At 53.2% G+C, this 27,260-nt stretch overlaps 7 protein-coding genes across 7 annotated transcripts; 4 read left to right on the forward strand and 3 right to left on the reverse strand.

Annotated features, from left to right (window-relative positions):
* Nucleotides 1–16: 16 nt before the first annotated feature.
* PG997_005936 (uncharacterized protein) lies at nucleotides 17–3,114 on the forward strand (the record flags this gene model as incomplete). Its single annotated transcript, XM_066810251.1, has 7 exons — nucleotides 17–223; nucleotides 308–984; nucleotides 1,043–1,147; nucleotides 1,207–1,404; nucleotides 1,462–1,495; nucleotides 1,884–2,638; nucleotides 2,940–3,114. 7 exons carry the CDS (start codon nucleotides 17–19, stop codon nucleotides 3,112–3,114), a joined length of 2,151 nt encoding a protein of 716 aa, XP_066669174.1.
* A 2,004-nt stretch (nucleotides 3,115–5,118) lies between these two features.
* PG997_005937 (mRNA cap guanine-N7 methyltransferase) lies at nucleotides 5,119–6,539 on the reverse strand (the record flags this gene model as incomplete). Its single annotated transcript, XM_066810252.1, has 2 exons — nucleotides 5,119–6,113; nucleotides 6,152–6,539. The coding sequence occupies 2 exons, from the start codon at nucleotides 6,537–6,539 to the stop codon at nucleotides 5,119–5,121; spliced, it is 1,383 nt and encodes a 460-aa protein (XP_066669175.1).
* A 692-nt stretch (nucleotides 6,540–7,231) lies between these two features.
* PG997_005938 (26S proteasome subunit RPN7-domain-containing protein) lies at nucleotides 7,232–8,832 on the forward strand (the record flags this gene model as incomplete). Its single annotated transcript, XM_066810253.1, has 3 exons — nucleotides 7,232–7,690; nucleotides 7,751–8,580; nucleotides 8,634–8,832. 3 exons carry the CDS (start codon nucleotides 7,232–7,234, stop codon nucleotides 8,830–8,832), a joined length of 1,488 nt encoding a protein of 495 aa, XP_066669176.1.
* A 393-nt stretch (nucleotides 8,833–9,225) lies between these two features.
* On the reverse strand, nucleotides 9,226–10,756 carry PG997_005939 (aminotransferase class I and II; the record flags this gene model as incomplete). The annotated part of the gene is made up of 2 exons (XM_066810254.1): nucleotides 9,226–10,277; nucleotides 10,363–10,756. The coding sequence occupies 2 exons, from the start codon at nucleotides 10,754–10,756 to the stop codon at nucleotides 9,226–9,228; spliced, it is 1,446 nt and encodes a 481-aa protein (XP_066669177.1).
* A 2,573-nt stretch (nucleotides 10,757–13,329) lies between these two features.
* Nucleotides 13,330–13,872, reverse strand: PG997_005940 (uncharacterized protein; the record flags this gene model as incomplete). The annotated part of the gene is made up of 1 exon (XM_066810255.1): nucleotides 13,330–13,872. One exon carries the CDS (start codon nucleotides 13,870–13,872, stop codon nucleotides 13,330–13,332), a length of 543 nt encoding a protein of 180 aa, XP_066669178.1.
* Nucleotides 13,873–18,032: 4,160 nt separating this feature from the next.
* Nucleotides 18,033–18,251, forward strand: PG997_005941 (Esterase; the record flags this gene model as incomplete). The annotated part of the gene is made up of 1 exon (XM_066810256.1): nucleotides 18,033–18,251. The coding sequence occupies one exon, from the start codon at nucleotides 18,033–18,035 to the stop codon at nucleotides 18,249–18,251; it is 219 nt and encodes a 72-aa protein (XP_066669179.1).
* A 1,720-nt stretch (nucleotides 18,252–19,971) lies between these two features.
* PG997_005942 (polyketide synthase) lies at nucleotides 19,972–26,963 on the forward strand (the record flags this gene model as incomplete). Its single annotated transcript, XM_066810257.1, has 4 exons — nucleotides 19,972–20,266; nucleotides 20,334–25,627; nucleotides 25,685–26,005; nucleotides 26,070–26,963. The coding sequence occupies 4 exons, from the start codon at nucleotides 19,972–19,974 to the stop codon at nucleotides 26,961–26,963; spliced, it is 6,804 nt and encodes a 2,267-aa protein (XP_066669180.1).
* Between the last annotated feature and the right edge of the window lie 297 nt (nucleotides 26,964–27,260).

The raw sequence follows: 27,260 nt of genomic DNA on the forward strand, positions 1-27,260 counted from the left end.
TAATACCGAGCGCAGCATGGACTTCACACCTGTTCCTACAGAACGTTGTGAACTGCAGGATCACGCTACATCTTTTCTGCCAAATGATCTCAATTGTCAAAAGAGTCGCACATCGGCCGAACAAGCGCAATACCTTCTTGGATTAGCAACACTTGCTCCCGTAGCGCCCAGCTATGATGCCTCTTTCCCGGAAGAGGCTGTGTTGGAACTACCAGGCAGGGAGGTATGTTTTGGCATGGTGAGTAACCGCTGGTATTTAAGGGAATTATGGAGGCAAGAACACGCTGCTGATCACTTACGATGTTAGCTTACGGATGTCGTGACGCTGTTCAGGTGGACTCCTAAAGATGCGCCCGATCATACAAGACAAGACAGCGACAACCCCAGCCTTCCAGGCTGGGAATCACTCTCCGTGGGTGTGCAAGAGGATTGTGCATATCTGAGCACCGAGTCAGGCCAAGCTGTATGCGTCGTCAACAGGCGTGTCTCGCATGCTGTAGTTGAGCTACAGAAACTGGATGGTTTGCAATTCAAAGCGTTTGCCCAAGCCGGGGAGTGGCGTGCTCGACTCAAAGAACGTCGCGCAGCAAGGACGGGACGCAAGGATATCACCAACATCCGATTGAAGGTCACAATCATAGTCCTGGGCCCTGAGGTAGCTGCAGATGAAGCAGCACGAGTTCTTGCGCAGGACCAACTTTTTCTTCAGGAGCCCCATGAAGAGCTCAACGGTCGCCCCTATATCAATCCACAATCATTGCACATCCCAGAGATACAGCAAAGAGCTGGCTACACCGAAGAACTGTTTGGGCCCGTAAAAAACGGAACAGCCGATTGTAGTCTCCGTGTGTTAAAAGATGATCTCTCAGGGCCTGGCTTGGTCGACCTGGTCCTCAATATTGACGAGTTTTACAATCACGTCCCGGGACATGACTACCTGCAAGAAGCATATATAGTTGGATGCATCCGTACTCCTCTATTACGGTAAGTGAACTGTGATTACGTAGTGCCTTTATATGCTAGAATGCTTACATGAACACAGGCATCAGAAGATTGCGGTTGATTTTATGCTTCGGCGTGAGTCTGGTGTCAGTCAACTTTGCCGTAGTCTATGGACCGCTCGCACATCAGATGACGGTCTTAAGGTGTAAGATATCATCTGATAGTGCGATCAGTTGGGCAATTTACTGAACTAATACGATACAGCTTTGAGCATGTAATCACAGGCGCGAAGTGTCGGACTGCTCAAGAGTGCCCAGGTGGTCTTATCGCCGATGACGCAGGTCTGGGCAAGACCTTGACTACTCTTGCCACAATAGTCAATACTTTACCGAGCGCCGAAGCGTTCGCAAAACTGGACGAGAGTCGCACCAGGGCTACGCTCGTTGTAGTCCCCTTCAGAACGTAGGCTCGATATTGATGTAGCGTCGAGCAGGAGTCTAAGCTAACGGGCTTCAACAGTTCTGCTCACGACCTGGAGAGACGAGATCAGGAGGTAAGTAACCACTGCTAAGGCTATTGGTGTCTCGCAAAGGCGTTATGCTTACTCAATAGACACATCTACCTTGGGGCTATCAACTTTGAAGCTTATCACGGCCAAGGTAGACAGAAACTTGCAGAAAGACTCAGCGAGGTCGACCTTGTACTCACCACTTATGGCACCGTCATGGTAGAGTATGGGAAATGCGACTCCCTACTATACCAATACAACTGGTATCGGCTCGTCTTGGATGAGGGCAAGTTGTCATTGATTTCACAGTGTAGCGTATGTCCACTAACGCAAAATAGCGCACCACATTCGTAATCCCGCAAGCAAACAAGCCAGAGCTGCGAATGGACTAAGAACCCGGATGCGATGGTGTCTGACTGGCACCCCAATACAGAACAAATTGGACGACCTAGGCTCTATCGTGAAGTTTTTGAAAGTTCCTTGCTTGGAAAACCTTACAGTTTTCAACAAGCATATCACGAGGATCCTCAGTCAAGGTAGCTCAGAGCATGGCTATGATAACCTCAAACAACTGCTGGGGTCAATATGTTTGCGACGCAATAGGTCTATCATATCCGGTCCCGGGTATTGTACCGAAGTTGCCAGACCTGAGTTTAGCCAGGCAGAGCGAGAAAACTACCGAAGCCTCGAGTTCAGAGTGCGTCATGCGGTGATGACGGCCGAGAGGTCTACGGGCTCGAAACATGCACACCACAAGATAATGGAGGCTCTGTTGCGACTACGAATGTTCTGCAACACAGGTCTAGAAGCGGTGTCTTCAGCCGCAGCAAGTGGCGCATCCACATTCTCTCTTCAACCTGATGAGATACTGGCCATGTTGCAACAAGCTGGGCAGGCAATGTGCTTCTATTGCTCGGCTGACATCGAGTCTCTTGGAGATATGAACGCATACGATAGTGGCATTCTGACCCAGTGTTCGAGCCTAGTCTGCAGCGATTGCATGTCTCAGTACCACGAAGAGTCCAAGGGTTTGTCAACATTAAGATGCCCCATCTGCAAGTTTGAGCATGAAGTTGCTGGGCTTGCGCCAAAGTCGAATGACGTTGGTACATATACGCGGCCCAACTTTCCATCTAAAGTGGAAGCTCTTCTGGAAGACGTTCAAAATCATCACTTGTCTAAGAAATGGTAAGCGCCAGGTTGCTACTGGGTATGATCAGGCCATGCTAACATAACCCATTCTTATCTTCTCATTCTGGAAGAAGACACTGGATATTATTGGCCATGCGTTTGAGAGCCGCGGGTTGAGTTATCTTCGTGTCGACGGAAGCATGTCGTCCAAGAAACGCACGAACGTCCTGAATCGGTTCCAGTCGGACAGCTCCTCTCGGATTTTGATGATGACCTTCTCAACCGGTGGCGTTGGGTAAGCCCCCCTGACAAACACAAGACTAGATATGTTTGCTGACAAGTGTGATCGCAACTGCAGTCTCAACGGTCTCACGGTCGCGAATCGCATCTATATCATGGAGCCGCAATGGAACCCCGCCGTGGAACAACAAGCTATCGGCCGCGTACTTCGGATCGACCAATGCCAGCCCGTGACCGTCGTGAGCTACGTTATGCGGCGATCTATCGAAGAGGCAAGTCAAAACCCCGTCTAGAGCAACATACTTGTCATCGTCCCTGACTTGCCAAATGAACATGGACGGCCCACTGATTACTTCACAGATTGTTCAATCAAAACAACTTAGGAAACTACAGCTCGCCAGCGGGGGTTTCAGGGTCGAAGAGGACGGTCCACAGAAGCAGCCCAATATGCTTCAGCAACTCGTGATGGCTTTGGAGTCTCAGCTCGGAGACGGCCAGGAAGGAAATTGACTGAACTTGAAGGAGAATGAACTCGACTCATCCAAACCAAGATCAAGAGTGTCAATTGCCAAGGAAAGCAATAGATGCCGATGACTAGATTATTCATAGGTACCTAGGCACACTAGACGTTGCTTTGTTCCCCTGATGCCCATCTGGGAGTCGATTCGAATGATGAACAGTCGCATCACGTACCCGACTTCAATCTTTAGTGTATCAATTATGATCGCCTACTATGATTTCGAAGCAAAGGCCCAGATTTGGCTAAGCCAGTCGATTTGCGATGGCCGAGCTGACCCCAAATGCATGACTCCAGCAGGGAGCAACAGAGCAACAGGCATTAGATCAAGATTCAAGACCCGAAGTCATGGGATCGTACAGCTCCAGCACGATTGAATGGAAAGTTATGACTCGTGGCCTGACGTAGACGGGCTGCTTCAAGGTATTCGGGGGATTAGAATCGGCGAAGCTAGGTTACTACCCTGAACCTTTAAACAGCTCTCTGAAAACCACAGCTGGGAGAACGATTGGGGAATCCGAAGTGAGATAGGGCAAATGGTGGTGAGGTGCCCTCAGAGCAAAGCTTTGGAAAAGCCCAGAAGAAGCTCTCCCTGGTCGCAACCCGGTCGTACATGGTGCGCGGCCGAGGTCGAAGCTCAGGCGAGATGATACCTAGAATTGCAAAGTAGATCACAATACCTGGCCAATCACATATTTCAATGTAGCTTTTTTAAGATTAAAGAAAGGCTCAGCAAAACATGACGGTACGTTTGAAATCACTCTTCGAGTTATGACTTTAGGTGGTGATTGGCTGGGCTGTGAAAGGCCATGGTCGACGAGGATCGTTCATCAACCCTACAGGGCTTAGCATTGGAGGCTCATGTTGAGGCCGTGTTTAGAAATCGAAGCCCAACACCGCAGATAGAGTGCTGGACTCGCAGCGGCATTGGTTGGAAAAGCGTCTTGCATCTTCACAATGTGGCGGAGCCAACGAAGCTGGGATGAATACAAGTAAGCATGCAAGCTGACCATAAGAGCAAAACCCATTATGATTCGTTGCGAAAAGCACGAGATGCACGGCTCAGCGTGAATTCATGAGTAGCTCAAATATTAGGGAAACGAAACTCAATATCGTGGACAGGAGAAGAAATGGAACGTGATAACTGGCTGGAGCGCTGTCTGCTGCAACACGAACGTACCCCCCTGCATTGACAAAGGTGCTGTGTGGCTCATGCCCGCATGCATGATGCAAGAACAAGCAGAGCCAGGCTGCCAGGAGTGCCTCTCATGGTACCGACTCAGCCTTTAGCACATCGCTTCCCCCTCGCATACCAGTCTCTGGACTGATTGGCATACAACAACATATACCACCGTCTCAGCGTTCGACATCAAAAACTCTCACACGACTCCCATTTCAGCAACCCTCAGCTCGTGTAAACCCCCACAGCCATCGCGAAATCAGGAGGAATCGCACTGGAACTGAGATGGGGGCTTGGACAAGCTATATAGAAACGCCGGGCTGGGAACAGAAGAGGCCTTGACCGCATCGTTGCAACGACCCGAGCAACCGAGAACACCAAAGCTGAATGCCTCACGACATGGTGCAAAGGGGCGTTGGCCAATACAAGATTGCATGCGCTGGCAAAAGATAGTATTTTGCAAGTGACAGCTAAAGTTCCATTGCATACTACCTATGTACGCTCAGAGGCAGCAACCTTTGAAGTGACGGGGATCGATTACGCATTGCTATTTATGGTCCAGTAACCCACGGGCCCGTTGATCTAAGATAGGAGAGCCTACTAGACCTTGTAAAAACAGAACGCCAGATAGAAGTTGGCCACCTCCATTTCCTCAGGAGAGACCAACAAGGGACCGCCTCCTCTTTCACGGACTCCCATGCGCTCGCTTAGAGGCCCCAGTATGCGATCATCCTTCTCCGTCTCCCAGATCTCCTTGAAGCTCTGATGGTATTGCAGTTCGAGATTGTAGTCTTCCGCCAGGGCTCGGAAAGCGGGCCAGGGGACCACGTATTCGGGGACTTCCTCGACAGCTTCGCTCAGGAAGAAGCTGTACTTCCAGCCAAACGGAGGCCGGAAAACACCATCAGCAGGCGTCTTGCCCGGGAACCGCACCCGGTACATCTCGTTGCCCCACTCTGCTGTCTCTTCTGCCTCTCCCTCTTCTTTGTCGTCAGAAGACGGTGGTTCTCCGGTAGCTGCGCTGGCTTTCTTGGCAGCCATGCGCTCATTGAATTCAGTGACTCGCTCTCCGATAATATCAGAGTTGGGAATGCAGCCCAGGAAGCGACCACCCTTTTTGAGAGAATTAGATACGTTCTCCAGCATTCTGCGAGCCTTCTCCTCGCTCTCGAAGGCGTAGTGCATGCAGAACATCATGCTGACGATGTCGAAACCGCCCTGCGGTGACGGTCCAAAGCCAACCTTCTGAATGACATCGATATCCCCAAGTGAACTGCCAAAACAGTCTTTGACATGAAAGAATGCGTCGTAGAGCCGCGGGGGACGGCCGCCTCTATGACCGCCTCGGCCACCTCTACCACCGCCGCCGCGACTGCTCATGTTGCGATAACGATCGTGCGCTTGTTCAATTGAGATCTCTGCGGGATCAAGGCCGACATACAGAGCGACGTTCTGGGGTGCTTGTTGCCATTTGCCGAGATCACCTCCCTTGCCACAGCCAATATCAAGCACCAGCAGGTCTTTGCCAGCGACGCCAGCAAGATCGCGCCCGTGCTCGTGCGCTCCCGGTGTATGATCCTCGTCGGGGAGAACTTCTGGATGATTGTGCTCTTGACCCAATTGTTGAATACACGGAGGCCCTTGATGTTGCTGTCCTTCTTTCTCCAGTCGCGGCCGCGCTCAGGCACGGCATTGTAATGTTGTCTGACGACGTCGTTGATGGCGCCGCGCGCAGTCTGGGCCGCGAGGGCGGCAGCTTCTCTCTCGCGCTCGGCTTGTCGGTGCTTGATCTCGTCTATCTGGGCTTGTGTCATGCGGGCTCCCCGGCCGGGTCTCTTTTGCTTTCGCGGGGCCGGGTCGGAAGGCGACCGTGATCGTTGGCGCTTCTTGGCGGGCTGGAGTTTTCTGGCGTCAAAGGGTTCGGGTTGCGCGTCGTCATTGTCGCGCTCGTCGGCGGGCGCGCGACGGGTGTTGTTGCTGCTGCTGCTTTCGCGAGCAGGGGACCTCTCGTCGCTGCCCATTGTGCGCTGGGCTGACGGAATACGAGGTCGGTGGTGTGTGGTGTTTCGTGGGGTTGTACGTGTAAAGTAAAGATGATGGATAACTTTTGAGTGAAATGTTCTTGCTAGAAGAATACGGGGAATAAGACCAGAGAGTCAGTGATATGGAACGTTATGCGAGTCGCGAAAAGAGAATGAATGATGGAAGGAAAGCTGCACCCCAGAATGCTTCCACTATTACCTTTCCCTGACGCTAATTGATGGCATGTTCCATTGATGGATGGATTGAATGATCCCAGGTCACGGCTGCTACTGGCTCTGGCCTCTGTAGCGGTGGATCAGCGGACAATGGAAGGCGGTACGTACCTGAGGCTCTAGACACGACCCGCTAGAGCTCAGTGCCGCAATTTGATTGGCCCATTGCTCAGTGGCATTACGCGAGCTGTCTGCCGCCTTGCACCTTCCCGCAGAGCAGCTGTTGCGAACGAACCGCTGGAACCATCATCTGTACGAGGCTGGCAAACAGCTTTGAGGGAACCATTCATTCATCACCAACAACCTCCGTTTTATTACCCTCTCCCTCCCGTCGTCCACTTCGCTGCGGCTGCCATTCACGTCGTTTTGTTTGCATTTTAGGATACTGACTGAAGTCTTGTATCCTTTCCACCTCCGCTCCGCCCCTCAAGCGACTTTCGTCATCAACCGCCGCCACCATGGGCTCCGATCCCCAGTACGCCAAATGGCCTCTGCTGCCGCTGGCCCAGCATGTCTTCACCCTCACAAACTCCTACGCCACCCGCCCGGCCCAACAGTCCTCCGTCAAGAGCCTGCAAGATGCTATCAGCGAACACAAGATGGCCCCGCTATACAAATACCTGGCACACCCGACCGAAGGAATCCTGAACCTGGCCGGCGAGGGAAGTGCATCCTCCGCACCCCAGAAGCCCGTCAGCCGGAAGCCCAGCTCTGCCGGCATGCTGGCGAACAAGTCCTCTACGAGTGCAAGCTTACCGTGGGACGAGGAGGTCTACAACAAGCTGAAGGCCGAGAACGACAAGGAACTGGAGACCTTCCAGAAAGAGGAGGATGACGCAGTTGAACAGGCTGGTGACACTGAGATTATGGCTGCGAGGGGAAAGCGAGCTGAGTACTTCGCCCAGATCGGTGACAAGGTTCGCCTGCCCTTCCAGCCCCTGATGTTGTGTGGCCTTATATACTGACCAATGCTGTAGGATAAAGCGATAACAGCGTACGAGGATCTCTCCGAGAAAACCGGTATCCTTGGCACCAAGATCGACATCGTCCTTGCCATAATCCGCCTGGGTCTCTTCTACGGCGACAAGGTGCTCGTGAAGAAGCACGTTGCCCGGGCGAAGGCCCTGGTCGAGAGCGGAGGTGACTGGGATCGCCGAAACCGCCTTAAGGCCTACGAGGGCCTGCACCTCCTGACCGTCCGATCCTACAACCTCGCGGCCCCCCTGCTGCTCGACTCGCTGTCCACCTTCACCTCGTACGAGCTCTGCACATACTCCAATCTGGTCGTCTACTCCGTCCTCGCCGGTTCCGTATCGCTGAAGCGTGTGGACTTCAAGAGCAAGGTCGTCGATGCCCCCGAAATCAAGGCTATTCTCGGCGCCGACGGCGATGACAAGCTGATGGCATTGAGCGGTGCTATTTCGGCCGGCCCCGGCGCCGAGGACGCTGAAATGACGGACGCTAAGGCCGAATCCGCCAGGCAAGCGCCCAAGGGCACCACTGTGGTCAACCTGACTACGCTGGGCACCAGCGCCGACCAGCCCGAGAGCGAGATGGCAGTCGACTTCTCGCCTCTGGCGCAGCTCGTGAACAGCCTGTACACTGGCCACTACAAGCTGTTCTTCCAAGCATTGGCGCATGTCGAGGAGCAGTTCTTGACCCAAGACCGATACCTGCACGAGCACAAGAACTGGTTCATCCGCGAGATGCGTCTCCGCGCATACCAGCAGCTTCTGCAAAGCTACCGGGTGGTCGGTCTTGAGAGCATGGCCAACGACTTCGGTGTCACTGTCGATTTCTTGGACCGGTATGTACAACACCATTCTCCTCTTCTAGCACGTATGCTAACTCCATATCTAGTGATCTCGCCAAGTTCATCGCCGGTGGCCGCATTCCCTGCACCATTGACCGCGTAACGGGTAAGGGTATCATTGAGACCAACCGTCCCGATGACAAGAACAAGCAGTACCAGGACGTTGTCAAGCAGGGTGACCAACTTATCACCAAGCTACAGAAGTACGGCCAGGCTGTCCGTCTTCGTGGTAGCGAGAGGGCATAAACGCTGTCTTACGATTCTGCTTTTTCCCGAAACGGAGAGGGGGGCATTGGCGTATATGCTAATAAAAGATGTGTACCAATACCGAGATAGACGACGCTCATAAAGATACATCATGATGAATTGCAACAATGCCTTGACTTGAGTGGTGATTTCCTTTGTAAATTCATGTGCGTCCTTGCGTGATCTACGAATCTATCCGTAAAACTAGTCGCTTCTAAAGATATTCCCTAAGACTATCTATTTTATGAACCGTCGCGATGCTCGAACAGGCACTGATCCTCAACCTTCCTACGCAAATGCTGCGTCATGCATGGTCCTCGTGAATTTTGCTTCTGGAAATCAACGCAACTCTATTTATCCTGGTAAAGTTCACCTCTCTTCAGGTCTCGTAGCTCATCGGAACTCGTCCATGAACTCCTGGTGGAACTTCTGGATGCTGCCAACCCACTCGGTGCCGGGCGCCAGGAAGGTGGTGCGGAAGTGGAGGGAGCCCTCCCTCTGGCCGAAGCCGGAGCCGGGCACGACGCAGACGCCCGTGGCCTCGAGCATGCGCATGCAGTAGAACTCGTCGGCCTCGCGGCCGTCCTTCTTGGCGGCCTCGACGGCCTTGGCGGGCAGCTTGATGGTGGGGAAGAGGTACATGGAGCCCTGGGGCTCGCCGCACTCGACGCCCTCCATGTGCTGGAAGGCGTCGTAGAGGGCGAAGGCGCGCCTCTTGAGGCCCTCGAAGATGCCCGTGTACTCCTGGTTGTAGAGCTCGTACGAGGGGTCGCCCTTCTTGGGCGGGTTCACCATGAGCTCGACGAGGCACTGGCCGATGACGGGGGCGCAGAGGGTGATGGAGACGAACTTGTAGATCTCGGCCTCGACCTCGGGCTCGAAGCCGATGAGCTCAAAGTAGCCGCCGCGGTGGCCGCACTCGCCCACCATGCCCTTGGATACGGAGTGCAGCGAGGCCAGCTCGACATCCTGGTACTTGTCGGGGTTCTCCTTCTGCATCTTGAGGAGGGCGCCGCGGAACGAGTGGAAGGTGCCCTTGAAGACGTTGGTCTGGTAGACCTCGTCGGCCATGACGACGAGCTTCTCCTGGTCGGCGTACTCGATCACGGAGCGCACGTCCTCCTCGGACAGCGAGGCGCCCGTGGGGTTGCCCGGGTTGATGATGACGATGGCGCGCACATCGACGCCGTCCTTCTTGGCCTTCTCGTAGGACTCCTTGATGGTCTCGAGGGACGTGCCCCAGTGGGCGTGCTCGTCGAGGTAGTAGGGGACGCAGGTGGCGTTGAGCACGGAGAGCGAGGCCGTGTACAGGGGGTACTGCGGGATGGGGACGAGGATGCCGGTCTTGGGGCCGGCGCAGATGATGTTCAGGAGGGTGTTCACACCGGAGGATGCACCGCCCGAAAGGTAAATGTGGGACGGATCGGCGGGAAAGCCATCTCGCTCTGGATCGGGCAGGTTACATTAGTTACAAAAAACACCACATACGTGCATTGCATGCACAGTTGTCCGCGATGGGTCGCGACTTACCCTCCAGGAACTTAGCAATGCTCTCCTTGATCGCAGGAACACCAGCACTAGCGCTGTAAGCACCGACGTTGCCGACATGGCTCAGCAACGACTGTGCGCGCTCAATGACGTCTGACTTGTAGCCCAAGTGCTCGATCAGGATTTCTTTCTTTTCCAGAAGGAGCGGGTTCTCGAGCAGACTCAGGACCTGGCGGAAGAAGGTTATGGGCTTCTGGTCAAGCTGCTGCGGGTTGCCGATGTTGGCGCTGATGACCTGGTCGAAGGGCAGGTCCTTGGTGTCGCCCTTGCGGATCTTGGCACGGTACTCCTCGGACTTGACGGCCAGCTCACCGCGGACGGCGTACTTGGCCTCAACCACATTGGGGTTGATGTTCTTGATGTTGAGCCGAGTCATCGCGTTGGAGGTCGGGTTACTGCCGTGGAAGTTTCGTGAGATGTGCCTGCCGAAGAGACTGCGGGATGGAGGGGTAATAGATAAAAGCGACGATGGTGGGGAAGCTGGAGCGCCAAAGTTGGTCAACAAATATTCTTCGTTCCCAGAACGACACGACACGACTATTAAGAATAACTGGGCTACAGGATGGGGCACACTTGGGACAAGCTAAGGGAAAAGAAGTCGGCGGTGTCAATGTGGAAGGTGCAGGCGAAGAAATGCCTCTCTCTGTCTGTCTGTCTGTCTCTATACCCCCCCGTTGCGATAATGACACACGGTGGCACAAACAAGGGGAGGAACGAGTTCCCCCGCGATCTACTGCATGATGATGCCTCAGAATGGACGGGCGGCAGTTGGGATTCATTGGCAGCGTCTCGTCTTTCTGCGACGGTGTACCAAAGTAGGCACAAGGACGATACAGGGGTCATCGGATCGGGGCCCTTGGCCATTCCTGGTAGGGTGTGACCCGACCAGATCTGCCTTTACCGCGTTTCCATCGCCGCCTTGCCGTAGGAGCTTAGAGCACTTGAGGGGGAGCACCAAGGAGGGGCACGAGGCGCGCAGCTTGGACGAAGACGTGCCTTTTGGCTCGGTGAATCATCGAGTCCATAGGTCGGATTTGCCTCGGGCTCCACGAGTTTGGCTTGTAAAACCCGTGGAGTTGGGACTTTTGCGGGTTCGTCCTAAGCTTTCGCAGGTGTGTGTCATGGTGCTAGTGGTCATTCTGTGCGTGTCGACTGCCGAAGTCGGACGGCGAATAGAAGGGGAAGAAGAGAGATCTTAGGGGTCTCTGGGGGTCTTTCTTCAGGCGGCGTAGCAAACGTTCGGTGGAACCAGAAAAAAAAGTTCGGGGCAGGGCAGGCGTTATTATTCCCCTTTGGGGCGAGGTGAGATGTGACCAAGCCACCGCCTTGCCAAACACAAACACAAAATCAAAGCAAATGCAATGCAATGCACTGTCATGTCGACAGCATCAGGAAACTGAAAATGAGACGATGCAATTACCTGAAGAGAAAGCGCGCAACCCACGCTTCGGATCGGGCGCGTGGCACGGTTGCTTTGCTGGCCATGACGAAACGATGGCGGCAGCTGCTCGAGCTGGAGCTCGGCGACTTGTGGCTGTAGCAGTAGCCTGCGACCACATCTTGGACATCGCTAGCATGGATGCTGGGCAAACACAGCCCAGTTCTCAACCACGACGACGCGGTTGATGAGTCTGCAGGTTGTGCTGTATTCGGAGAAAAAAAATAATGAACAAGGAATGGACAATTCTGGTGTATTAAGTTTAAATTGCCAGTCAAAGTGTAGGTAGGTAGGGCAGATCGGCCGTGAAGGCGGGAAAAAGCAATCAAAGTGACTTGTACCACCCCCATGTCAACTGCCAACCTTATCGGCGCTGAGCACTTGACTTGATTTTACCTCGTTCTGCTTGCTGTCACCCATATCCCGTAAGCCTATCGTCCACACCCTCCGAATACTATCCGAGAAAGAATTGTGTGCAAGGGTACGTGGTCTTACCGGGGACAGTCCGTATCATGTACAGACAAACGGAACCGCCGCTCGTAACCATCATGGCCCACGTGGGCAGGCCACCACCACCTTGCATCTGCAAGGACATGGCAAGTAACTCCAGCTCTTCTCCAGGTGCACTGCTTTCCTTACTCGGCCGGTAGCTGGCCTCTACCGGTTGGCGGTTTGACAAACGACACTTCCATCGAGGCAACATCAAGGCCATGCATGCAGGTGAGCGCTGCCAAGTGGATTTAGCCGGACTTAAGCAACGGCATTCGTACCTTGGCACTGGAACACCTCTTGTGCCAATTACACACATCTACCGTGGCACAATTGTAGGGATTTTGGCAATAATGGATGTTTATTGGATTTTCTTCTTTTATACTAACCATAACTTTTCGAAAGGACTAACTCTTGTGAAACAAATAAACAAATGATGCAAACGCAGGAGCCTCTTACCTGACTCCAGCTCGTCGTCGCTACACTTACCTAGGTAGCTAGGGAGGAGCTCAGTGAAACGGATCAAGTACTGGACAGCCACCTAGCCCTGGGCATACCCCAGTATTGCTGGTAGGACATCAAAACAAAGCCGAAGTACTTGTTTATGATCAACCAGAGCCAGAGCGGCGCGTAGGCTACCATGAAAAGCACCAGGTCCCGGTGCAAGTCGTCGTTGGCGCAGGGGAGCAAAAGTGATTGCACATGGCGAGAGCGAAGGAAATGATGTCAGAACCAAACAAGAAGAACAACTTGAACTTCTGGAGCAGGGCATGGTCTAAATGGAACAGTTCGTAATCTCCAATGGCGTTGCTGCGTCGCAGAACCGCCGCAGTCGCGGCTATCCGGATACCCGCCCCCAAAAGAACGAACATCAGGTTCCACATATGAAAGCCGAGGAAGACTTTGGCAGCGGTGGGCGGATAAACATCCCATCGCGGCTGCATACACGCCACAAATTCAGGACTCCCGAGCCGGGGGAGCAGCTTGAACTGGAACACGGCCATCAGAATACCGATGCTCAGCTAGATCCCTCGCCAAAGGAACATGAAGAAGAGAACCACGGCTTGCTCCCAAGGGCTTGCCTCCCACTCTTGCAACTGTGCCGCTCGAATGGCCTCTTGAGCAGTGCGCGGCGGAGGAGGCGCTGGCGGATCGCCGCCAACGGGCTCAAGTTCGATGCCGCCCTCATGCTGGGGAGGAGGGGTGCGAGCTCGCTGCCTCATCAGCTGAGCATGATGGTGCTTCTCTACAAAATGCTTCCAAACTGCGCACACCACCCATGCGATGAGTGGGAGTACGACCACGGAGCCATACAGTATGTAGATCCACAGTCCATAGAATGGCTCATAGTCCGAGTAGTCAGGGAAGCCCGGGGAGTCGGGGGCGTCGGAGAAGTCTGGTGTTGCCGCTCTTGTTATATTCCTTATGACTCCTGTCACATTGGCCTGATCCGGGACGGGCCAAGTGCCATAGGCACTCTCGATATCCGAGGGCTTCAACAGAGTAAAGTTTCTTCCGTCGAAGGAAGTGTTTCCTACAAGCTTCACAATAACGTAGCCGTTCATTGTGGAGGTTGTTAGTGGTGAAGAGACAAGGTAGTGGTGGGTGTTTTTGAGGTTTCTCTGGTGAGGCTGTACTTGTCCAGACGCTTTGCGTTGTGGGTGAGTTGGATACTTTACGGTAAAGGGGAAGGATCGAATCTCTTATATATACCCACAGCAGCTACGAACTATTCCTTAGTTACGAATTCAGACTCTGTACGTGTGTGAGAACATAACAACTCCTTTAAGGAGACCGTAACAATGCATTGTTCACGGATTGTTTCCCAGTGGTGCTTAGGTCTCTTACAATGGTGGCATTCAAGCCCCTTTATTATGCACAGAATGTAATAGTGCTTGAACAAAGGCAACCACTGTCGATATGTAGGTGCTGGGTTACGCTCTTTGTGCAGGGGACGATCTTCTCACTGGCGATATGTCTCTCATCTTTGAATCCAATCATTTCATTTTCACACAGTCAGGTCTTGTCGTAAATCAAGTCAAACAGGTGGTCTGTACGAACCGATATTGATATGACAAACAAGAACACAGCTGTGGTGTTGAAGCAACGGTTTATAATTTGTGTTGCTATACCTGTCAAGTGGAAAAGGACCATTGCTGTCTCCAGAGAGTAGCCCATTTCATTTTTCCCTGAGTGTAAGTACATGGACTAACTGACAAGGGCTTTGAAGGGCTTGGATCTAATTCAGCTAATATTTGACTATAGCACTTCTAAGGTCTCTGGTTCTTTTCTCCTTTAAGGTGAGGTCGAGTATAAAGTTTATATATATATCGTAAGGGACCTTAAGGTCCTTTTTTCCTTTATTTTCTACCTTTAAGTACCGTAGTCTTTTTCGGAATATAAACCCCTATTAAGCCGATATTATATATTAATTAATTTTATAAAGTAATTATTAAATTTATATAACGTGGTTTATTACCGAGTCGTTTATATTATTAAGTCGCTCACTTTTTTATTCGACTTATTTTATTAAACTTTAACACGTAATAACTTTATAATTATAATGCTTAATTTATTTTAAGAAAAGCGAATTATTTTAGTAATTTAAATAACGCGAAACCTTTTAAACCGTTTAAGTTAAAAGCACGCTACCGCTATATACGACGTTTTATACGAAACTTTACGCGACCGAATACACGGCCGAATTTTACGACGCGATACCCGAAACTTATAATATAAATTAAATCTAATTAAAAAAATACTTCGTAATTATATAATTAATTTAAATACCCGAAGGATACCTTTTAATTTTAATATTATAAGAGATATGGCCAATTTCCTTACCGCGTCGCGCGGCGGTGACCGCGTCGGTAAGCATTAGGTTAAGCGCTTTATCGATCGGAACCCGGACCTTAAAACTCGAATAAACCGTCGATACGATTATTAGAGGGCTTTTTATAAAAATATAAATATTATTTTCGGCTAGTTTAAACTAATCGCGAATATTAAGGCTAAATACGGCATTTTAAACGAAGATATATAAAATTTTAACGAAACCGGCTTTATAATAAATATAATCGGGTTAATACTCGTCGTAATACGCGCCGATCGGCGTGGGAAGGCGAAGTCGGTCTAGCTTAATAATTAAGAATAGTCGACGGCGATTAAATATATTAATTCGTAAAGCTAATATATTCCGCCGTTTTTAATTATTTAGGGTTAATATTACCTAGCGAACTAAGCTACCGAATACGATTTACCGGGTAATTAAGTAATTAAACCGATTTCGAATAGTTAAATAAATAATAAAATAAGCCTAAACTAGATTAAGTATTTCGATAAGTATATTAAATCGCGAACGAAAAGTTTATATCGCTTTTTAATCCTCGACGGCTACGAGAGCTATATTTCGGCCGAATTCGAGGTATACTATAAAGATAACGGCATTATTACGCTTAGTATACCTCTTTATTTTTATTTTTTATTTTTTAACTATTAAATATAGCACTTTATTCGCTTTTAAAGCGCGCGTATTCGAAGGAAATCGAGCTATTTATTAAGGCCTTAATAAATTATATTACGAAGCTCGAGTTTTTATCGCGTTTAAAGCTGTATATTTCGCTATTTTTATAGAAATTAATATTAAATTTAAATTTAATATATCCAGCTTAATACCTTATAACCCGAACGAGGTAATTAATAAATTAAATATACGTCTCCGGACGTTTATACTTAGCCCGTCGCGTTTAAGGACGGCTAGCACTTACGACCTTTAAACGCTATTTAACTCGTAATAAATGACTAAACATTTTATTTATATTAAAAAAAGGGTTTTTATTTATTAAAAAAACCTTTTAACGCCGATTTTAAATATAATAAACTAAATAATAAAAGGTATATATATAGTCGTATATAAAATAACCTTTATAAAAGATTAAATGCGTACTTTAAAAAGGCTAATTTAGCCCTTTCGAAGCGCCGAAAAACTAAAAAGTCGCGAGTCCAGCTTAAAGAAGCCCTTATTATTTAAGAATTTTAAGCGCTGCAGGACAAAAAGGTAAAAGGGAAGCGTTTAGCGACCGGCGAAGGCGAAAATAGGGGTTCGTCGAAGCGGCGCGCGACCGGCGGCAGGCGCTGTGGCATTTGCGGCGAAACAGGTTATAATGCGCGAATATATAAAAAAATATAAAATTAAATAGCGATTCCGATAACGAGTAATTTTAATTAATTTAATATATTATAATTAAATTAACTTATAGAAAAATGTTAAAAAATAATAAAAATGGGCGACTTAATAATATAAGCGACTCGATAATAAACCACGTTAATAATAATTTAAGGGAATTTATAAAAAGTAATTAATAAAAGGTAATAATTAAATATTTATAATAAAAGCTTTAAAGGATTTAAATTTAATTTAATTAATATTTAATTATAGTACTTTTAAAGTAAGGTCGAGTATAAAGTTTATATATATATTATAGGGGACCTTAAGGTCCTTCTTTTTTTATTTTCTATCCTTAGGCGCCGTAGCCCTTTCCGGAATGTAAGCCCCTGTTAGGCCGATGCTGCATGCCAATTGGTCCTGTAGAGTGACTGTTAGATCTGCGTGTGACACTAACATCCAATAAATGGCGCTTTAGGTGGATGAATGCTATCTAAAGAGTACACTTCAGTTGCATATTAATGCTGGACCTTAAAAGGTCTACCACAGGGCCTTTGCACCTTATAGCCTTATGGTCGTAACTCATAGCAAGTGATTTTTGGTCAATATTTAAATGTTCTATAGAACTCGATAAGACCATACCAGGCGTAACAGCTATAACCTTTGGGCTGGTCCCAGTACTTCAGCGCCGCTAAAATTGAGTTCGAGTATACTCGGGCCTCGTGTATCTGTCCGGAAAGCTCACCTTAACTACATCATGTAGCATTATATCCATTATAAGAATGGAGAGGATACCAACAATACTTCTATTTCGGCCGTCATAGCCGCTCTGCTAAGGCAAAGACCTACTGGATGGGCAATTCCGGTATTTAATGCAACACATGAAACAACCAAGGCTGTGGCGGCTAGTTCGGCGATTCCAGTAAGCATACGAATCTCGCCAGCGGACAAAAGAACGGCCGAAAGAAGAACGTGTTGTACAAAAACGATAGTGCTAGGTTTGGGTTAGGGGTGTCATGTGATACGGAGACGTGATAGAGTTGATGACAGCCGCAATCCTCGTGAGCGGGTAAGGCACGATGGCTGAAGGACTTCTGCCCGGACAGCCACCCGATAACCGACGCCACTCGGATGGCGAGCGTAGTTCTATTCAACCCTCTAGTTATTGGAGTTCTCTTCATCGTCTGTCATCGTCTGTGGAGGATTGAATCACTATAATAGACTCACAGTTCTTCTTAATCTCGCTAGGGCCCGGCCTAGGTATACCGTGTTGACTGTAGTTACCTTGCTTTTTTTTTTTTTTTTTTAATATTTTCTTTTTATCTTACAATTTGGCTCTTTGTCTCAATTTGTGCGGGTTTCCAAATTTCCAATTATGTATTGAAGGGGCTTTATGTCCTAAAGAAAGCACTCAGGCGTACAGCTATAATGACATTAGACCTCGGCATTGTTGCTTGATGATAGTGTAAATCATAGTAGTGTTTCGGCAGCGTTGGGCTATTTCTGCTACGTTCAACTTGGGGTCTGCCCAGCTTAGCCCATTCCCAGATGAGGTGAATGATGGCCGAGTATAGCTTCATGTGGATCGACAGCATTCGCGAGACAGCACTACCCGACGGTTTCCAATACTACTTCGGCGCGGCTCCGTGGCACCGCCACGTCAAGTTGGAGGAGTCCAACTTCCTGAAGAGAATTCGGCATTTTCCACGAGAGCAGGGTACCGAAGGCTCGATACGGTCCTTTCTCGCCGGGAGGGAATCATCCCCGCTTAGTCACTGACGGCGGCATTGGATAGGATCTTCAAGATCCTGGAAGAAGATTCAGAAATCACGGTGAGTCTGTCACTTTGTGTATACCACCAATGAGAAGCTGGAAACTGACAGTCTTTGCACAAGGACTCATTGGCTACTCGGAGGGATCTATGATCGCTGCCAAGCCCATTATCGAGGAGCAGTTGCGCAGAAAGGAGTACGGGACTTGGCGGCGCATCGAACGTGCTGTCCTTTTTGCTGACTGGCCGCTGTGCTCGAAAAGTCCCTGGATAGCAACATGAACTTTAAGTTCGAGGACAATCGGGGAGACCAGGGTTGGAAAGGGGTGACCAGGATCCGGGAGTGTTGCCGTAGCGGCGTTCAGCTCACCAGATAGCAATGTCAAAAGGGTCGCGGACTAGTTATTTCCTAGTATCATAACATATAACGGTCGAAAGTTATGCAAACCCTTGGTCCCTGAACGTGGCTTCAAACGGCGCTTATACTAGTGCGCACGAGTCCCAACGCATGCCCGGTACTCCGATGAGAAGGGGGAGCCGTTAGACTCCCGAGGTCCCCGGCCCGAGCTCTCACTTGCGTGGCAATGGCTTGAGACTAAGTGGATTAGGAGAAGCAAAACGGGCTTATAGAAGTTTTGACACAACTCTGACGGAACCGTGTGTTTGAGCGTAACCTGAAAATGAGCTTGAGCATGGGCATGGGCATGGGCGAGAGCATTGCGACAGGAAGGTGCTCCACTGGGGCCCAGCAATCAGTGACTTGCAGCTTCCTCTGCTTTCTCCTTCCCTTTTCCTGTCTGCAGTTTCCTATCCCTTCCCTGTTGATACAGAAACGCTAAGGCATATCGAATTGCGGATTGAGCGCATTGGCTGAACCAGATTTCGACAAAAGGACCTCAATCACTTTTCCATTTAATGTTGCATTCTCACGTGGCAAGGTTTGCGCCAGACCACTCTGACCCTGATTGAGCGCTGATGCTCCAGGCCAACTCGATTAAGCTATGATGCCGGCCGATCAAGGTTACGCCTCGCTCCCTGATAGGACCTAGTGATAGAATCCAAAGCATGCCCTTTCGAGACCCTGACGGTTTGACAACGCCGATTATTAACCGCCCTCAGGAGGGACGGCCGATGACGAGAAACGCCAAGGCAGCCAAGGACACCTGCGAACCCGATACGGCCCTGCTCCTCCTACCCTGGGCAGTCGGCTCACAGGATCAGTGGCAAGCGCATGCAGCTGTAGGGCGGAAAATCCGAGATAAGGCATTCCTTCACCCGAACCCTCCTTCCTCCTAGCACACGTCCCTGTCTGCAAGTAGATTGCTCTGCTCCATGACCCCTAAACCGTCATCCCCACCGCTGGCCAGCGTCTAAGTGGCCTGCTCAGCTTCGGGGAGTGAGCTGCTTCCACCAAGTTTAGATCGTACGATCAGATAAAAGATGCGCCACCCGCCGACCTGGTATGGGCTGCGATCTCATGTGATGTGGCTCTTGTAAGCTTTTCGACACCCATACACCTCTTACTGAGAGGCTGCGTACCCATCTGCCCACACTATCTGTCCGAGTATTATCCCAACGAGTTATAATGCAGTCTGGGCCCCTTACGACTCGACACAGAAGCTGCTGTTGATCGTGTGTGCGCGCTTAGAAGCATGAAAACTCGCCCATCCTCTAGACTAGACTGATAGATTTTCCTTCGCCCACAGCTCCTCATCACACCTTTGAGCCATGGATACCATGACCGCCGAGACACCCCGTCTGGCCCCCGTGGCCGTCGTCGGCATGGCCTGCCGCCTGTCCGGGGACGTCTCCTCGCCCGACGACCTCTGGACGATGCTGTCGCGCTCGCGGGATGGCTGGTGCGAGGTGCCTGCGGACAGGTTCACGAGCAAGGCCTTCTATCACCGCAACCCGCAGAGAACGGGGACGTTCAACATCAAGGGCGGCTACTTCATGAAGCAGGATGTCTCCAAGTTCGACGCGCCATTCTTCAACATCACGAAGCAAGAGGCCACCGCCATGGGTACGTAAACCAAACTTCCCTGCAAAATGAAACAGACAGATACAGTGTTGACTGATATTGCCAACAGATCCTCAGCAGCGCCAGTTGTTGGAGGTCACTTATGAGGCGCTGGAAAGCGCGGGTATTCCTAAGGATACCATTTCCGGCCGAAATATGGGCGTGTACGTTGCCGGCCGCCCGTCAGACTACCGCCAAGGCACCCTTGATGATACGTGCCAGCTTCCCCTGTTCGATGCCACTGGCAATCAGGTCTCCGTCCAGGCGGGTCGCATTTCCTACTACTTTAACCTGCAGGGTCCCTCCTTCACTGTCGACACCGCCTGCTCGTCTGGGCTCTACGCTCTGCACACGGCCGTCCAGAGCATCCGTTCCGGAGAGTCCGAGTCGGCCATCGTCGCCGGCTGCTGCCTGCGCTTGCAGCCGGACGATATGATCTCCATGTCCATGATGGGTATTTACAACGAGAAGGGCCGGACCTTCGCATTCGACAGCCGAGCGGACTCTGGATACGCCCCTGGCGAGGGATTCGGCTGCCTCATCCTGAAACCGCTGGACCAAGCTCTGCGGGACAACGACAAGATCCGGTCCATTATCGTCAACACCGGCATAAACCAGGACGGTCGAACTGTTGGCATGACGACACCCAGCGGCGAGGCCCAGCAGCGACTCATCCAAGATGTCTACGACAAAGCCGGTATCGACACGCAGGACACTGGTTTCATCGAGGCGCACGGCACAGGAACGAAAGTCGGAGATCCCATTGAGGCAGGAGCCATATCTCGAGTCTTCAGCGCTGGTCGCTCGAAGAGGAATCCACTGTACATCGGGTCCGTCAAGAGCAACATTGGCCATCTGGAGCACGCCAGTGGCATCATCTCCATCATCAAGGCTTCCATGATGCTCGAGAGGGGGCTGCTCCTCCCCAACGTGAACTTTGAAGACGCCAACCCCGCGATTCCTCTGGACAAGTGGCACATGAAGGTACCCGGCAACGTCCGCCCGTGGCCAAAGGACAAGAGGTACATCTCCATCAACAATTTCGGCTTCGGTGGTGCCAATGCGCACGTCGTCCTGGAGCGTTCTCCCTCGGCGGAATCGACCGGATCTCCGTCCAAGCTGCCAAGGAGTGGTCCTAAGCTCTTTGCTGTCACCGCCAACAGCGAGGAGTCCCTGAAGAAGCAAGTCAAGAAGCTCGGCATCTACATCGAGAAGCACCCCGAGATCTTCCAGGCGACCCTGTTCCGCGACATGGCTTACACGCTAGGCCAACGTCGAACGCATCTGCCGTTTCGTATCGCGCTGCCAGCCACGACGCTCGAGAACCTCGGAAATGCTTTGAATAGCTTCGCCATTCCCAAACGGCCCGTCGCTCGGGAGCCCAAGCTGGCCTATGTGTACACCGGGCAAGGCGCCCAGTGGGCGACTATGGGATCCACACTTCTCGAGAGCCACCCTGTATTCGCCGACACCATCCAAGCGGCGGACAAGATCCTTCAAAAGATCGGTGCGGGCTTCTCCTTGGTGGAAGAGCTTCTGAAGGACGCGAAGCAGAGCCGCATCAGCGAGCCGGACATCAGCCAGTCGGCCTGCACGGCGGTACAGCTGGGCCTCACCGAGCTGCTCAAGTCCTGGAAGATCACGCCGTCGTGCGTCATTGGGCACTCGTCGGGTGAGATCAGCGCTGCGTATGCCACGGGTGCCATCACGCTCGAGGAAGCCATGACCAGCGCCTACTACCGCGGCCATTACGCCACGGCGCTCAAAACGACCCACCCGCACCTCAATGGCGGTATGCTGGCCGTGGGCAAGAGCTCTGCCGAGGTCAAGGAGCTTATCGCAGCGCATGGCTGTCAAGATATCGGCGTGGCCTGCGAGAACTCTCCCAACTCCGTTACTGTTTCGGGACAGCAGGACAGTCTCGATCAGCTCAGCGCCAAGTTGGAAAGCCAGGGTGTCTTCAACCGGAAGTTGCGGACGGATGTGGCCTACCACTCGTCTCACATGGAAGTTATCGCCAAGGACTACATGAACGCCATCAAGGATATGCAGCCCAGCGACCGCAGCGATGTCCAGATGTACTCTTCTCTGCTCGGCAGCAGGCTCGACTCGACCCTCTCCCTCGGCGCCGAGTACTGGATCAACAACCTGACCAAGCCCGTCCTCTTCTCCACCGGACTGCAGAGCCTCTGCACCGAGGCCCAGCCCGATGTGATCGTCGAGATCGGCCCCCACTCGGCCCTTGAGGGCCCCATCAAGCAGATCCTCAAGACCTGCGGGAAAGAGATTGCGGCCAAGACGAAGTACTTCCCTTCGCTTGTCCGGAATACCGACGCCACCGAAGCTGCGATGACGCTTGCCGGTAATCTCTTCGCGCAGGGTCAGCCCCTCGACTTCAACGCCATCAACGAAAGCCAGCCCACACCGCACCAGCCAAACGTGCTGACGAACTGCGAACCCTACCCCTGGGCCGAGCACAAGTACTGGGCCGAGGGCCGCCTGAGCAAGCAGCGCCGGCTCCGGCCGTTCGCCCGCCACGACCTCTTGGGTGTGCTGGAGGGCGGCTACAACGAGACGTCGCCGTCGTGGGTCAACATCCTCAACGTTGACAACGTCCCCTGGCTGCGGGACCATCGCATGCAGTCCCTGATCACGTTCCCGCTCGCAGGGTACCTGAGCATGGCGATCGAGGCCGCCTCCCAATTGGCGCAGCTCCGCGGCATCGAGCTGTCCAAGATCACCGGCTACCGGATCCGTGAGGTGAACATCTCCAAGGCGCTAATCATGGAAGAGAGCACCGACTACGAGACCTCAGTCTCGCTGCGGCCTCACTCCGAGGGCTTGAAGTCGTACTCGGACGACTGGGACGAGTTCCGCCTGTGCTCCTGGACGGCCGGCCGCGGCTGGCTCGAGCACTGCCGCGGCCTGGTGCAGATCAAGAAGGAGGGTAAGGCCGGTCAGATCAGCAGCGGCCACCTGAGCGGCGCCCCCGCCCGTCTGGCCGAGGCGAAGAAGGCGACCGACAAGATCTCGACCGAGACTCTCTACGCCGAGCTAGACCGTCTCGGTGCAAACTACGGTCCCGTCTTCCAGCTGGCGCCCGACTGCGGCATAGCGTCCTCGGCCGAATACGCCATCGGCAACGTGCACTCTTCGGACACGAAATCGGTGATGCCGCACAAGTACGAGCTGCCCTCGATCCTGCCCGCCCCTTTCCTGGATCTGATGTTCCAGCTGGCCTTCCCCGTTCTGGGAGCCGGGCGCGGTCTCATGTCTTCGCTGTTCATGCCGGCTGCGATCAAAGAGTTGGATATGAGCATTCCGTCCTTGGCGAGTATCAGCGACGACATCCAGGGTATCTCTTGGGGCAAGGTCGATTTCGCCAGGCCCGCGCCGACCGACTTCTTCGTCGATGCATGGCACCCATCCAACCCGGACACCCCGATCATGAGGATGGCAGGATTCCACATGGTGCCCGTGTTTGATGATGCCGCTAAGGCGCCGCCTGCACGATCCCTATGCTACAAGGTTCAATGGGAGCCACTGCATGGTAGCTCGACTCCTGAAGGGTCGCCTGCTCAAGAGAACGGTGCGAGCGGGGAGTCTGATGATCAGCATGATGCGAAGGCCAACGGAGTGGCAGCTGAGAACGCTGAGGCACCCGCAGCGCCAAGTCAGAACAATGGACATACCAAGGAGGACCAGCACCAGAGCGGCAATGGCCATGGTGCCGAAGACGCCCAACTCAATGGTAATGGTGTCGCGGCCAGTACCTGCCACCTTCCCAAGGTTCCATTCACCATCGTGTCAGGCAGCAAGGGATCAAACGACCTTAACCAAGCTGTCGCTGCTCTTCTTGAGGCCAGAACCGGAGCCAAGCCATCCATCACCAGTTTGGCGGACGTGAATCCTAATGGCCGTCCCCTCATCGTCCTCGAAGAGCTCGACGCCCCTCTCCTAAACGGCATGAACCAAGACGTCTTCGAGCGGGTCAAGAAGATCCTGCTGACCAGCGCCTCGACTCTCTGGGTAACCAAGGGCGCCTACCGCTTCGCCGAGAATCCCGACCTCAACATTGCCCAGGGTCTGCTGCGCACCGTCCGCTCCGAGACCAGCAAAGTAGTCGCCAACCTAGACCTAGACCCATCCTCGTCCCTCGACGCGGCCGCGCTCGCCGAACTCATCCTCGATGCCGCCAGCGCGTCCCTGGCACAGCCCGATGAAGTCGACGGTCCCGTGGACTACGAGTTCGCCGAAGACGCCGGAGCGCTCGTCGTGCCTCGCGTCGTGGGCCAGGAGGACCTGGACCTGCAACTACACCGCGAGACCACACAGAACGCAGAGCCGTACTTGCAGCCCTTCGAGCAAGAGGGTCGCCGCCTCCAGCTCGCCGTCGGCACCCTCGGCGCGCTCGACTCGCTCTACTGGCACGACGATCCTGAGACGGCCCTGGGCCCCGACGAGGTCGAGGTGCGCGTCGCGGCGACGGGCATGAACTTCAAGGACGTGGTCGTGGCCATGGGTCAGGTCACACAGCCGTACCTGGGCGTCGAGTGCGCCGGCACCGTGAGCCGGGTCGGATCCAAGGTAACCGGCCTCCAGCCCGGCGACCGCGTGTGCGCCATGAGTCTGGGCGCCTACAGCACGTACGCGCGGTGCCTCGGTACGAGCGCCGCGGTGATCCCGGCGTCCATGTCGTTCGAGACGGCTGCATCCATACCTGTGGTCTACAGCACGGCGTACTACGGCCTGATCGAAGTGGCGCGCCTCGAGAGGGGGCAGAGCGTGCTGATCCACGCCGCCACGGGCGGCGTCGGGCAGGCGGCGGTGCAGCTCGCGCACCTGCTGGGTGCCGACGTGTACTGCACCGTGGGCAGCGAGGAAAAGAAACAGCTCCTCATGGATACGTACGGCGTGTCCGCGCACCGCATCTACAGCAGTCGCAACACCTCGTTCGGCCCGGCCATCCGCGAGGCCACGGGCGAACGCGGCGTCGACGTCGTGCTCAACTCGCTCGCGGGCGACTTGCTGCGCGAGAGTTGGGAGTGCCTGGCGCCCTTCGGCCATTTCATCGAGATCGGCAAGCGCGACATTGTCGCCAACAATAACCTGGGCATGCGCGTCTTCGACAGCAACTGCTCCTTCAGCTCCGTGGACCTGACGCTCGTGGCGTCAGAGCGCCCCCAGATCATGGACCGCGTCCTCAAGGCCGTCATGAAACTGCTCTCGCAGGGCAAGGTGTGGGAGATCACGCCCGTCACGTCGGTGGGTATTGGCGAGGTCGAGTCGGCACTCCGCAAACTGCAGAGTGGCAAGACGACGGGTAAGGTGGTGGTCAGCCACCGAGGAGAGGACAAGATCAAGGTACGCTTCCCAGAACCAAACACCAATGCAATTAAACGTACTGACTGATGGGACAAGGCCACGCATGCTCGCTCATCACACTCCATGTACTCGAACGACGCGACATATGTGATTGTCGGCGGCACAGGCGGTATCGGCCAGTCCATAACCAAGCAGATGATCGAGCGCGGCGCTCGTCAAATCGTGCTCCTGTCCCGTAGCGGCAGAGTGACGGACGACATCAAGAAGCTGGTGGACTTCGGCGAGCCATTTGGCGCATCGGTCCATGTCAAGTCGTGTGATGCCGGTGACGAGTCAAGCGTCAAAACGGTCTTGCAGGATATCCAGAAGACTCTGCCTCCTATTCGCGGCATCGTGCACGCAGCCATGGTTCTTCGAGTAAGTGCAGGCCCCCGAGTATTAGTCGCTTACCTTTTGGCTGACCTTTCATCCCCCCTGCCAGGATGTCCTATTCGAGGACATGACCTACGAAGACTACACCACCGTCGTCCGCTCCAAAGTCGCCGGTGCCTGGAACCTACACCAAGCCCTCGGCACCCACCCGCTCGACTTCTTCATCCTCCTCTCGTCCGTGGCCGGTATCATCGGCAACCGCGGCCAAGCCGCGTACGCGGGTGCCAACACCTTCCTCGACGCCCTAGCGCGACACCGCCGCCGCAATGGTCTGCCCGCCACGTCTCTGGCCCTCGCCGCCGTCGCCGACGTCGGCTACCTCGCTGCCGGCAGCGACGGTGCCGCGCGCACGGCTGAGGTACTCAAGAGCCTCGGCGGCGCCTGCATGACGGGCGCCGAAGTGCTCGCGCTCTTCGAGGCCGCCGTCACGAACCAAATCGAGCCACTGTGCGAGCACGAGCAGTGCGTGACAGGTCTGGACTTCGCCGACAGCGGCGCCAACCTGCCGTACTACGCCACGGACGGCAAGTTCGCGCACCTGCGCCGCGCCGCGCTGGCCAAGTGCGCGGGCGACGCGGGCTCCTCCTCGGGGACGAAGAAGCGCACGCTGGCGCAGGAGCTGGCGCGTGTGGCCACGGTCGACGAGGCGGTCGAGGTGGTCGCGACGGGACTGCGGGAGAAGCTGAGCGCGATCCTGATGGTGGACCCGGCGGTGCTGGCGGCGCAGCAGGCGACGACGTCGGTGGCGACGTTTGGGCTCGACTCGCTGAACGCCATTGAGCTGCGCAACTGGATCGCCAAGGAGCTGCAGACGCACCTGCAGGTGCTTGAGCTGCTGACGGCGGGGACGCTGAATAACCTCGCAGCGCTCGTGCTAAAGAAGACGTCGATGGAAGGGGTGTGGACTGTCAAGAGCGGTGATGCGTCGGAGGCAGCCGAGTGATTCACTCTTATATTTGGACGGATAGACTGAAATACAAGGGTGGGTGGTGGTTTTGGTCATGGTGTTTTGCGACTCGGAGTTTTGTGTCAAAGACAAGATTGTATGTCGAAGAGAAATTTCAAACAATGCCCAGCCTTGCAACAGAGCCAAGGGTTTGGAAATCGCAAATATTCTGAAAGCTTGTCATCGGCGCTTTCACATATATTTCATGATAGGATGGATAGAAGAATAAATCATGATGCATAGTACAGGACAAATGGTTGAGAACTCATCTAGGATTGGTGCTCTGCAAGCCAC

Source organism: Apiospora hydei, assembly GCF_038363865.1.
Source record: "Apiospora hydei strain CBS 114990 chromosome Unknown utg000005l_segment0_segment0, whole genome shotgun sequence".
In the NCBI taxonomy this organism is placed as follows: domain Eukaryota; kingdom Fungi; phylum Ascomycota; class Sordariomycetes; order Amphisphaeriales; family Apiosporaceae; genus Apiospora; species Apiospora hydei.